The sequence below is a fragment of the Jatropha curcas genome, chromosome 1 (assembly GCF_041381405.1).
Source record: "Jatropha curcas cultivar XTBG-Jc1 chromosome 1, XTBG_Jcur_1.0, whole genome shotgun sequence".
Classification (NCBI taxonomy): Eukaryota; Viridiplantae; Streptophyta; class Magnoliopsida; order Malpighiales; family Euphorbiaceae; genus Jatropha; species Jatropha curcas.
In genome coordinates, this window is record NC_143151.1 from 31,338,075 (window position 1) to 31,350,076 (window position 12,002).

Genomic DNA, 12,002 nt, shown 5'->3' on the forward strand with positions numbered 1-12,002 from the left:
AAAAGACATCCTTCTCCAAATGAACTGAAAGAATAGGCTGCTTAATGCTTATGCAAACTGAGGTAGAGAACTCGGAATTAGACTAAAGCAAACAGTTAATACAGTGATTTATCAACAAATTCTTTACATTTCAGAAAGTATTTGCTTGCAAGATTGAAAATAGCACACCCAAGCTTTAAATTTCAACATTCAAACAAGATGACATCAAAATCCAGTGTATCAGAAGTTTAGATCTATGTCCAATACAATAATGCTGGGGGAGAGGGGTGGGGGGTTGTAAAGTTGTACACTAATGACTTTCATAAAACTCACATGAAACTTCACTCACTCCATTGGTAATTTGGTATTATCCAACACAGATCGTCAATTTTCCTTCAAAGTGAGAATATTCTAAGCAGAGGAAGAAACAAAAGTAAACAGTATCGACAGCAAACAACTCTGCTAGCAATTAGCAAACAACAATTGTGAATTCAACTCCGCTATTCCTTATGCCATAACTGCAACAGAGAGATATTTTAAAAAAATATATGAAAAAAAAGATTAAACAATAAAGTTTAGAAACAAGGTGCAATAAGACTCCTATTTACGTAGTTCCTGAGACATCACAAGCAATACCATATCAAAAATCCTCAATAATACTCCTCCAACATTTGTTCCATCATCGACTACAGACTTTTAACTCTTGTATCATAACCAGTAGCTACATTAGCACCACTATTTTGAAACCAGAAAACAGCTGCCACCTTGCAATAATCAATTTTACTATCATAACCAAATCCAAAACAATATGGCTCCCTGACTTCTTTCCAAAACCTAAATCAGGCATTCTATTAAAAATCCTTGTAGATGAATTTCAGATATAGTAATCCATCACAAGACCCAACAAGCCAATCATAATAAGTTATTACAAATTTTTTCCTATAGATACAACAGATACAAGTCCCTGCCTTTTTCATTCAGATTTTAATATATAGCCTCAAACATACAGCACAAACATTACGAAAGTAAAAGAAACAAAATCTAAGCAATATCCACAACTCCTAACTGAGAAGAACTTGAGGGGAAAAAAGTTAAACCTGAAGATGAAGAGGCACAGGGCACAGGGCACAGGGCACAGGGCACAGGGCACAGATCAGTGGCTGCTGTCAGAGAAGGCGTTGGTGACAGCAGTTGCAGTGGTGAGCAACAGCACAATGGGTGAGCAAAGGCGAGGTGGAATAGAGAGAGTGCACAAAACAGGGAAATGATAATGGGTCAGCTTTGAAGAGGACAACAGGATCTAAGAATGAAATGAATTGTACATAAGTGTTTGGATGTAACGGACATTACATTAATTACATTGGAATATAAGAAAAAGCCCATCAAACATTGTAATCTTACCCATCATGTACTTCTCATTCCATTATATGGTCCATTACAGCCAACCAAACATAGCCTTAATGTATTAATGTTGCATCCGATTTGCAATGACCTGTTGTATGCTTTATTGCTGAATCTCCAAATTCTTCATCAAATCCAAAACCTAGTTCAGAAAGATCAATTTTCCTGTGAAAAACATCTGACAATTCAGGTGCTTGTTCTTGTACTTGATTACAAACTTGTCCAAGAATCTTTTTTCAGAGATTAGAAGAATAGAAACTGAACCAACTTCTCCTTTGATCAAACCCTTTAGAATCAAAACTCTTACAACTGAACACCTTGGAACAATTCTCTTCTCCAAACTAAAACACACAATAATTGGATCTTTTGCAACAATTGCAGGCTGCCAACCCATTTTGTTCACAATAAAATCCATTTTCTTCATAATTGTCTTCTCTGACAAAGTCATAAACAAAGGAACTTTCTAAAAGCAGAAAATATTTCTTCTTTCGACAAACCCAGCCTATTATAAGCATCAGTTTTGCATTTCCATGTTTTCCGATTTAGATAAAGAAAAACTCGAAGAGCACTGGCAAATGTAAGATTCAGAGGATGAAATCCCATACATGTAACTTTTTTAACATCTTCGCTGAACTTGTCGACATTTTGGCATAGGACGTCGGGGTAACTAGTTGCCAACATAGAGATGGTCTATTGAGGCATTCCCAGCTCTCTTAAGACTGATACATTAACAGGCAAGTTTACCTTCATATAGCACATTTAATTGCAGATATGCGTTTAAATATATTAACCACTTTCTCATCAGAAAGAAACATACTTTTGAGAAGATGATAACATGGGATCAAAACATTGTTCAAGCTGCAAGTCAACAAAAATGGTTTCTTAGATATCATCACCGGAAGGTCTGAGAGACAAACCCCAATAGAAAGTAAAAATTGAATCTTTGGCAATATTGTCTTCTCGGGATTCAATAAAATCAACTTGGGCTGTCCCCTAACAACTTGGGAGATCTGATATTTGGTAAGTCCACAGTCTTTGAGAAGATCAAGGACAGAGTCTGGTCTTTCAGGATTTTCAAATTTTACTTGCTCTGAAACAAGTTTAGCAGATTGTAAGGGTAATCCAAATGAGTTGATGAGGTATGACACTGTAAAAGAGTGTCGATTAGATTTAGATGAGAAATACCTGATTGTGAGCAATGCTCTAAATGAATAATAACCAACAGGGTAATGTTTGAGTCTAACAGAGCATGACTCCTATCATTTAACGCCAATCGTCTACTGAAGAAACGGAAAATCATGTGAAAGGCCAACTCACTGAGTTTAGAAGGAAAAGTGCTGGGATTGGACTGGCATTGGACGTTTTGCTTTATCACCCTTCTAAATCAGCGAGCTATAAGATTGAAAACGCAATTTTACACAGAAACCATTAGCAATCCGAAAATTGATGAAAATTTGACATCTAACGAGCCATAATGGTTGCCTGCTTTGCCTCCATTCCTACAGCTGAAGACAAATTTGTAATACTTTGCATTTTAATGGTTTGCAGTTGCAGCACGCAACAGAGAGCGAGCGAGAGGGAAGGAGACTGAAGAAAAGAAATCATTTACTTATATTCTGCTTTTAATTTTAGCCGGTGGAGGCCAGCGTAGCCCATCTTAATAACAGGCCCAACTCCAGCCCAAAACTGCTTCTCCCCTAATAACCCGATTTATAAAAATCTTGGCTGCCGATTGAAGAACGGCATGGCTTTGACAAACATCTAAAGCATACGACACTCTTAACAGGTAAACGACAAAGAATTTTCAGGCCAAAGGTCAAATGGAAGCATCGGCAGTGTCTAATTAAACTTTCAAGTTTAATTTGTATTTTACAAGGTAATGGTGAGTACAAATTAATTAAATATTTTAATAATATTAGTGAGTATTATCTACACTTATTTCCATAATTCTGATCATTCTAGCTCAGCCTTCTGAATTAGCTATCTCAGAGAAAATAGGCCTGGATTCTTTGAACCTTCCATGCCTGCTGAGGAAAGCAGCTCATGTATCACGTATTAGCTGTCTTTATAATAATAAATATTCAATGGGACTACACCTTTTTCTTTCCCATAATTTCAATACTTATTATTATTATTAATATATAAAACGTTACTTTCTTTAATATATGATTATATATTTATTAAATAACTGACTGTTGCTAACACTCATAATATTTAATTTTATTAAATAAATTTTAATATTTTAATCTTAACCTAATTTAATTTCATCTATAATCAGTAAATCAATTACCACTGAAATTCAGCATGCTTATTTATTTATTTAAATTTTTTTGTTAACCTAAGATTAAATGACCTCATCAAGTAATTAACTTATACTATTATTTTTTGGACCGACAATATGTCATTTTGAATATAATTTCTGTCGAGTGTTTCTCAAACAAGATTCGGCATATATTTTCATAATCAAGTCCTTGCAATAATTTCTTTTCTTTATCATTTATTATTTTTATTTTTCGTAATCAATTATCAAGGCTATTTCAGGACAACAAATATATTTTAGACTACCAAAATTGAAATTCTTAAAAAACGCATGGGCTGAATTTTATATTTAAAAAGTTGAAGCACTACCATGGAAAAGTAAAAATAAAATATAATCCCAAATTCAACACTATAAAATCTGTCTCCTCTGTTTTTTCATCTCTGCGTTTAGCCCCTTTAACAGGCTCTGTATCTTTTTTATTTTTTTTTTCTCCTTTTAATTTACTAATGATTATTTGTTTTCATAGATAACATTTTCATAGCTTCAGCTGTTGAATCATAGTTTCAGCAAGTAACATTCTCTACACGAAATACATAAATTAAAAAAAAAAAAAAAACATTTTTTGGTTTAATTTTGATATTAGACTTTGCTGTGAAGTTGAATTGTAAATTGAATTCTGTATCAGTGTTTTTCAAAATAGGCGAATAGAGAGAGATGTCTTTGAGGTTTTGATCTATTAGGGTTTTTCTGGCTTTGAATTAGTTTTGTTTATTGAGAGCGACATGGACAAGAAGAAGGTGGCGGTACCTTTAGTGTGCCACGGACATTCGCGACCTGTTGTGGATTTGTTCTACAGTCCTATTACTCCTGATGGGTTTTTTCTCATCAGTGCCAGCAAAGGTGTGATTTTTTTTTAATTGGTTTTGTATTGTTCAATTTGAATTTGGACTTGGTCACATTTTTGTGGGAGAGGATTTTCTTTAAAAAGTAATTGTGCTACTATCTAAGACTATATTCTCTTGCTTTTACCTGTTGTTAACCGGATAGTTTTATTCAATTACATAATTTTGAATTTTGAATTGTCTTTAATTGGAATAATCATTTATCCATGTGATCAGGGTATAGTTCCAGTGTAGCCTTCGTTTTTTTAATTATGATCTTCATTTTAATTTCGTGTAGTGATGGCTTAGTTTGTACGTCTGTATTTTAACTTTGAAATGGATTGTAGATTGACAATTTGACATTCAGTGATCTTCTGTTATCTATTTCTTGTTACCCCATCACTGTGAATTGAAGTGTAGGTTTTCCTCTCTTTTGAGTATTCAGTAGTTATTTTGAGGTCCGAAGCATAAATTTGGCTTCATTGGCATTGTCTTGAAATTGGGTTTATAGACACATGATATATATAGTTGTGGTTTTCTTGAAAAGATAATTGGAAAAAAGAAATTATTATACCTCTCCTGTTTACTACGGTTCTCTTCTAAGTGCAGGATAAACCAAAAGGATTTTTTAATCATTTTGTTATCACTTGATGTGAATACGGATTTAGTTTGGATTTCCTATCAATGGTTGATTAGTCACTTCATTAACCAAAAATTGAGGCTCGGCAGCTTTACTCAGCACGAAGGCTTTTTTGTAGCATCTTTGGGTACATACTGGCCATGTGTCATATGAGGACTGCTAAGTCCCACGCTAATGAAACAATATTGTTCTTTGAAATTCAGATTCTAGTCCAATGCTGAGAAATGGGGAGACTGGAGATTGGATTGGGACCTTTGAAGGACACAAAGGTGCAGTGTGGAGTTGTTGCCTGGATACTAATGCATTACGTGCAGCATCTGCCTCTGCAGACTTTACAGCGTATGAAATAAAGCTTGTGCCTGTAATATTGTAAAATTCATAACTAATAATGGCTACTGAATTGCCTTTAAAAAGATGATGTGTATTGATATCACGTATATTTTGAGACTTCCTCTCTCTCTCTCTCTCTCTCTCTCTCTCTCTCTGTGTCATGTTTGTGATCACTAGTGCAACAATAAATATCACAGTCAATCATGAAAAGCAGTCATTTTATAGATGTTGTTTAATAAATTATGCTGCTTTATTACTCTCAGGAAATTGTGGGATGCATTGACTGGGGATGAATTACACTCCTTTGACCATAAGCACATTGTTCGGGCATGTGCATTTTCAGAGGTAGGATTGAATCATTTCCTACTGCAAAAATTATCTCCTTCACATACTTATTTGAATGCCTTCAATACTCTAGAGCTTTGGCTCTGGATTTGGCCTTCATTTTACCCTTTACCTTCTTTGTGGCTCGTAAACTGTCCAAATTTGATGTGGGTATTCTTATACATGGGTGTCATTTGGTCTGTAGTCTTTAAAGGTGTCCATTGTACCCTCTTCATCTTGAATTTTCAGGAAGTTGGATTATTTTTTTCTTTTTTTTTTTTTTTTTTTTTTTTTTTTTACTTTTTCCCTTTATTAGATCGTTGGGGTTTCTCTTCTCCTCCAAAGTGTTTTCGGTCACTATGTTTACTTTTGGTTTGTGAAACACAATTAGTTGGTTCCAATTTGATGTGACCTGATTCTTTTACACTATTTATGTTATGTATATAATCATGTGGATGATTCACTGAAAATTAGATCATCTATTTGTGATTGTGAAACTCCTCATATCCTTTCATATCTAGGTGAAATTATGATTATGTTTCGGAGCTTTTTCCCTTTGTTTAGTGCATCCATATAATTTCTAAGCTTTTCTTGTTCAGGATACGCATCTTCTACTCACCGGTGGAATGGAGAAACTTCTTCGTATATTTGACTTGAATCATCTTGATGCACCCCCAAGAGAAGTTGGCAGTTCGCCTGGTTCAATTAGAACTGTTGCATGGCTTCACAGTGACCAGACCATATTAAGTTCTTGTACTGATATTGGTGGTGTGAGGTATGAACAATGATAAAATAACTGTTTGATCCACTGTCACATAAATTCTTCTTCACTTTTCCATATGGGGTTGTAGTTCCATGTTCTTGATTTGTTCGAACCAGGTTCTGTCACTAGTCAATTCTAGGATATTAAACAATCACCAAGCATAAATGTTGTCATAAAGTTCAGATATGCTTTTCCAGTTCAGTTGAAAGGTGAAAATTTTATGCTAAAAGCAATTAAATTCCAATTTCGCATTTCCATCTTTTGTAAAATTACTTGAACAAAAAAGATTGTATTGCTTTTCATCTGGTCCTAGAAGACAAAATAGGGCTTATTTGAGCTTACAAATACATGTTTCTTAAATGGAGTTCTAGTAGTTATATTTTTAACTATCCATACGAAAGACTTCAAATCAGCTGTCAGCAAGCCATATTTTCTTAATAAGTACTTGTCATATGTAAAACTACTTCCACTTATCTGAAGCAGCTTGTTATTTGTTTGGTATGGTTGGAGCTGTATGCAAGATTACATATTTCTGTTTGAGTTGTTTCTAATGTTCTTGGTGTTTTCATTATGGCTTTCATTTTTGCTGTGATCATACATGAATGAGAATTGGTTTTTTGATCTGTACTTGGGTTAATCAGTTGCAAATCTTGTCCCTGTAATTTATCAGTGCTGACTCTGTAGGTTATGGGACATAAGAAGTGGCAAAATTGTTCAAACACTAGAGACAAAGTCACCTGTAACTAGTGCTGAAGTGAGTCAGGACGGTCGCTACATTACTACAGCTGACGGGTCTACAGTCAAATTTTGGGATGCAAATCAGTAAGTTGTTATTTGATTCTTCATTTTTTTTATCCTGTTAATGTTTTAGCCATTGACTGCTCATTTGTTCTTTGTCAGCTTTGGGCTTGTGAAGAGCTACAATATGCCGTGCAACACTGAATCAGCTTCATTGGAACCGAAATTTGGAAATAAATTTGTGGCTGGTGGAGAAGATATGTGGATCCATATATTTGATTTCAATACAGGAGAGCAGATTGGTATGTATTTTTGAACTGGTTAGTCTTTCAGATAACATAATGAAGTTCCAAATTCTAAGCTTGCCAACCAGCAATCTTACTTTCTCCTGAGCAAGATGTTTGCATCTTTGTAACCCTGTAGGGCAAGACATTTTAGTTGCTGCTGCTTCTAGTGCATACAGGCATTTTATGGTCCAAGACTTGAATTTTGTCATCAAAACACCTGTTATTCACTAAATAAATAACTTCTTGGTGTTCTTGTCTTCAAACAGGCATTATTCTCTAGGCTATGGCAATATGTTAAATAAAAAAAAAGTTGATCATTTTAGGCTGAATGGTAAATGAGCTTTATTTAAGCGCTGGCCTTTAACCAACCCTATTTATTATCTTAAAGGCCAGCCTTCTTTCCGTTTCTTTTTTCTAGCCCTTTTTACAAGGGATATACAAGGTAAAACTGAGGCAGATGAGCTGCACATGGATGTATCTTCTACGGAAGTTCAGAGATATTTTTGCAGTTAGATTTTGCTGATCTTTGGGGGATGTTGGTTTTAATCATCATATCGCGTTCATTTTTCTTTCTGTAGGATGCAATAAGGGTCACCATGGTCCTGTTCACTGTGTGCGATTCTCGCCTGGGGGGGAATCCTATGCTTCAGGATCTGAAGATGGAACTATTAGAATATGGCAAACAGGTCCCGCTAATCTTGACGAGGATGATTCACTCTCGAAAAATGGCCTAACTGGAAAAGTAAAGGTATCAACTGATGATGTTGCACATAAGATCGAAGGTTTTCATATAAGCAAAGAAGGGAAAACTGCTGAGAAGGACAAGGCAACAGATGCTTGACTAGGGATTTAGATTATTTAGTGGGATTTCATCTTGTTTGTTTTGGTCTTTGCTCGAGTTTCAGTTTGTAGGCACACGTGTGTGACTTTTCGAGGGTTGTTCATCTGTGGAAATAAAATTGACTTAAATCATTTAGAAGTTACTTTTCTGCTCGATATCTTCTTGAGTCCGTGTTTCTGAAATCTTCGCTTTTAATAGGGAATACTGCAGAACTTATTGAGAATGATGTTTTCTAATAGTTTTGGCTACAAACTGATATGGTTTTTGCCAGCCCAAATGCCATTGATGAGCTCTGATTCGTGGGTTGGTGATAGTAGTTAACTGTTATTCATTGATAACCAGCAGTTAAATATTGAGATAATAGTTGATTAACTATTTTGATTTGAAGTAAAATTATCAATATAACCAGAACCTTTTAGCTAAATTTCAACAGCAATCTTCAAATCCAGTTACTGCAACAATTGATATGTGTCAACTCAACAATTTTGCTGGACAATATTATGAGATGATGAAAAATTCAAGGCAATACTCAAAACTTACCGTTTCATGTTTTCATATGCGCAGTTGTAGTAAAGAAAATTTCAATTCCCCTCGTTTCTCTGCATTAGCCTCAAACCCTAGCATTCAAAATAAGGTAAATCAAACTAATTGAATCAGTTCCTTTTTGTTTATAACTAAATCCATATTAATATTAAGAAGTAGCCGTTCTTGTGGGAGAACTTTTCTTCGTGCAAGTTTAGTTTTACCTCTTCTCAATTTAGCATCCATCTATTGTTGCACAACCATCTCAGATTTTTTTTTTAAAAAAAAAAATGTCTCGCACGTGTGTTTTAGTTTACATATTCTAGAGTTGACTTTTTTTTTTTTTTATTTTTACCTTAATTTCAAAAATATGTATAATAGTTGATAAATTATTAAATATATATATGTGTGAAAGTGGGCCGCGTTAGGCCCTCGCCGTACATGTACTTCAATACATTATCCATGAGTATTTAAAGTCCACGTGGTTTAGATTTAGAAAGAACCGTAATTTCGAACAAACTACGAGGGTAATTTCGTCAAAAAAATAATATAAAAACACTCCCTCCCCTCTAGATCGCGTTTACCTTCTCAAAAGTCTCTTGCGGGTCCTTGCTGTTCTTCGTTTTGCCTCTGCCTCTCTCTTCTCTGCGCTGTTTCTGATATTTCTCTTCTATTTCGCTTCCTTTCCATAACAAACCCTAACTTTTTGGCGGGAGAATGTCGGGCAAAGGAGCCAAAGGCTTGATTACAGGCAAATCTACACTTAACAACAAAGATAAGGACAAGAAGAAGCCCGTCTCTCGCTCCTCTCGCGCTGGTCTCCAGGTCTCCTTCCTCATCTCTCTCTCTCTCTCTCTCTCTCTGTTTATATATGTCTCTCTTTTGTTTATTTGTGAAGATTTATGTTTGTATGCCTGCTAAATGTATGAATTAGGCAATTTTAATGGGGAAGAAACGCAACTTTTAGTTTTTTTTTTTTTTTTTTTTTTTTATTGTGTTTGACATGTGTTTATTTTTTTGTTTGTTTGCGTCTTTTCTACCAAGTGAAAACTAGCAGCAATGAATTTTCCAGGATGAATCTTATATATCTATAGATATTTATATTACATGTCTGATCTGAACAATACTGAGAAGAACTTTTCATAATTTCCCTTGTACTTGATTATCTTTGGCATAAGTTGTATTTGACAAGTAGTTTTCTGCTAAATGTCTACCTTGGCCTGGTTTATGCTTATGTTAAGATGCTTAGCCTAAAGGTTTGCTTTTCTTATTTTCATTTGGTCCTTAGAAAGTTAAGGAATTAGATAGTGATGTTGTTCTATGTGTTGATTGACTTATTAGATTGACGGACTGACTGGGACCAAGAACTTGTTTACTTAAGATTGATATTTGATTGTTGATTTAAGACAAATTAGAGTGACTGGTTCATCAAGGTAATTTTTTAAAAAGATTTTGACCACCTTTTCTTTTCACCCTTCATATGTGAATATGTTCGAGAGGGACTTTCTTAAGTGTTTAACTGTTGTCCTTCCTTAACCATCCATTTGCAGAGTAAGTGAGAGTTTTTTATCCAGGATACCTAAAATTAAGAGAATGATATCAATGGATATAATTCACTGGGACTTAGAAGAATATTTAAATTTTTTTTCGTGTACAAAGCCCAGCCCCATTCTTGTGATCCTATTGATGATTAAGAAAGTTCCTAGGCACTAAACAAGAAGCCCATAGTGATATGATTTGAATTTCATTTATGAACTCAGTTTAAGGTTGTAAGCTTTCATAGAGCTTGGAATTGGCAATGTATGTAGCACTGTATTTGCACCAGTGGGAGGAAGCTTGGAACATCGACATTGCAAGAAATGTTTTGAGTGATTAAAAGAACTATGCCCTAGCATATAGGTATAGTGCGATAAACCAAGTGTGCCTTGAATATGCTTTCCTGGAAAATAGCTTCCTCATTGTCATGTATTACCTTCAAATTATATTAAACTTTATAACTTCAAATCATGAAATTTTTTATGTGATTATTGCAAAATGGACCGGTCTTTCGTACAACTTGATGAACCGCACTTTTATGGTCTATGAAAAAAATGTAAATCAGTTGCGAACTATGCTGGTCTTTGGCAAAAGAGTGAATGAGCAAAATGCAGCTATTATCGTGAATAGGGCAAAGCATGAAAAGAATTTTTGATCCAGAACGTTGTGACCTGACGTCAATTGAGACTTCACAAGTTCAGTAAAATACTACAATGAAATAATATTCTTGGTTTTTCCACTAAATTCTTGTAATGCAAGAACAAAGAATGCTGCTGGAGGGCCCAAAGGACAATAGTAAAAAAAAAAAAAAAAAAAAAAAAAATCATGGATAATATCATGGTTGAAGTTCAAGGAAGATTATTTGACATCTTCTGTTCACACGAAGAGTTGCTTTATGGAAATTAATTGCTCATGAACTAACTAAATATCAATATTATTGCTTTCTCTCTGATGATATCTCTTAAAACAACTTTGCTGAAACTCCTTTTAATTTGATGTTATTTCTGCTTCTAATAAGATTTTCTTCCTTTTTTTGGGTGCAGTTTCCTGTGGGAAGGGTTCACCGTCTACTGAAGACTAGGGTTTCAGCAAATGGAAGGGTCGGGGCAACAGCTGCTGTTTATACAGCAGCTATATTGGAGTACCTGACTGCTGAGGTATTGGAGTTGGCAGGGAATGCAAGCAAGGACCTAAAGGTGAAACGTATAACACCAAGGCATTTGCAGCTTGCTATACGTGGGGATGAAGAACTTGATACCCTCATCAAAGGAACTATAGCTGGTGGTGGGGTTATTCCGCACATTCACAAATCACTCATCAATAAATCCTCCAAAGAGTAGTCTGATACATGCTTCTTTCATTGTTGTTATCTCTGTATTGGAAAAAATGTATGAGAAGTGAAGTGGTGATAAGCAACTCAGTAGCGAAGTGGGACATTAATGTGTGAAAAGCATTTTAGTTTATGAGTTTAATTGCCCTTCTTTTCTTTTCCAATTTTTG

At 34.9% G+C, this 12,002-nt stretch overlaps 2 protein-coding genes and 1 pseudogene across 2 annotated transcripts; 2 read left to right on the top strand and 1 right to left on the bottom strand.

The window, feature by feature from the left end:
• Positions 1-107: 107 nt before the first annotated feature.
• On the bottom strand, positions 108-2,973 carry LOC110009528 (transcription termination factor MTERF15, mitochondrial-like; annotated as a pseudogene).
• Positions 2,974-4,074: 1,101 nt separating this feature from the next.
• On the top strand, positions 4,075-8,586 carry LOC105634918 (uncharacterized). Its single transcript, XM_012217874.4, has 7 exons — positions 4,075-4,540; positions 5,365-5,500; positions 5,755-5,836; positions 6,415-6,590; positions 7,263-7,400; positions 7,479-7,618; positions 8,182-8,586. The coding sequence occupies exons 1-7, from the start codon at positions 4,423-4,425 to the stop codon at positions 8,442-8,444; spliced, it is 1,053 nt and encodes a 350-aa protein (XP_012073264.1). The 5' UTR covers positions 4,075-4,422; the 3' UTR covers positions 8,445-8,586.
• Positions 8,587-9,538: 952 nt separating this feature from the next.
• Positions 9,539-11,996, top strand: HTA9 (histone H2A protein 9). The gene is made up of 2 exons (XM_012217875.4): positions 9,539-9,791; positions 11,546-11,996. The coding sequence occupies exons 1-2, from the start codon at positions 9,684-9,686 to the stop codon at positions 11,840-11,842; spliced, it is 405 nt and encodes a 134-aa protein (XP_012073265.1). The 5' UTR covers positions 9,539-9,683; the 3' UTR covers positions 11,843-11,996.
• The last annotated feature ends 6 nt before the right edge of the window (positions 11,997-12,002 follow it).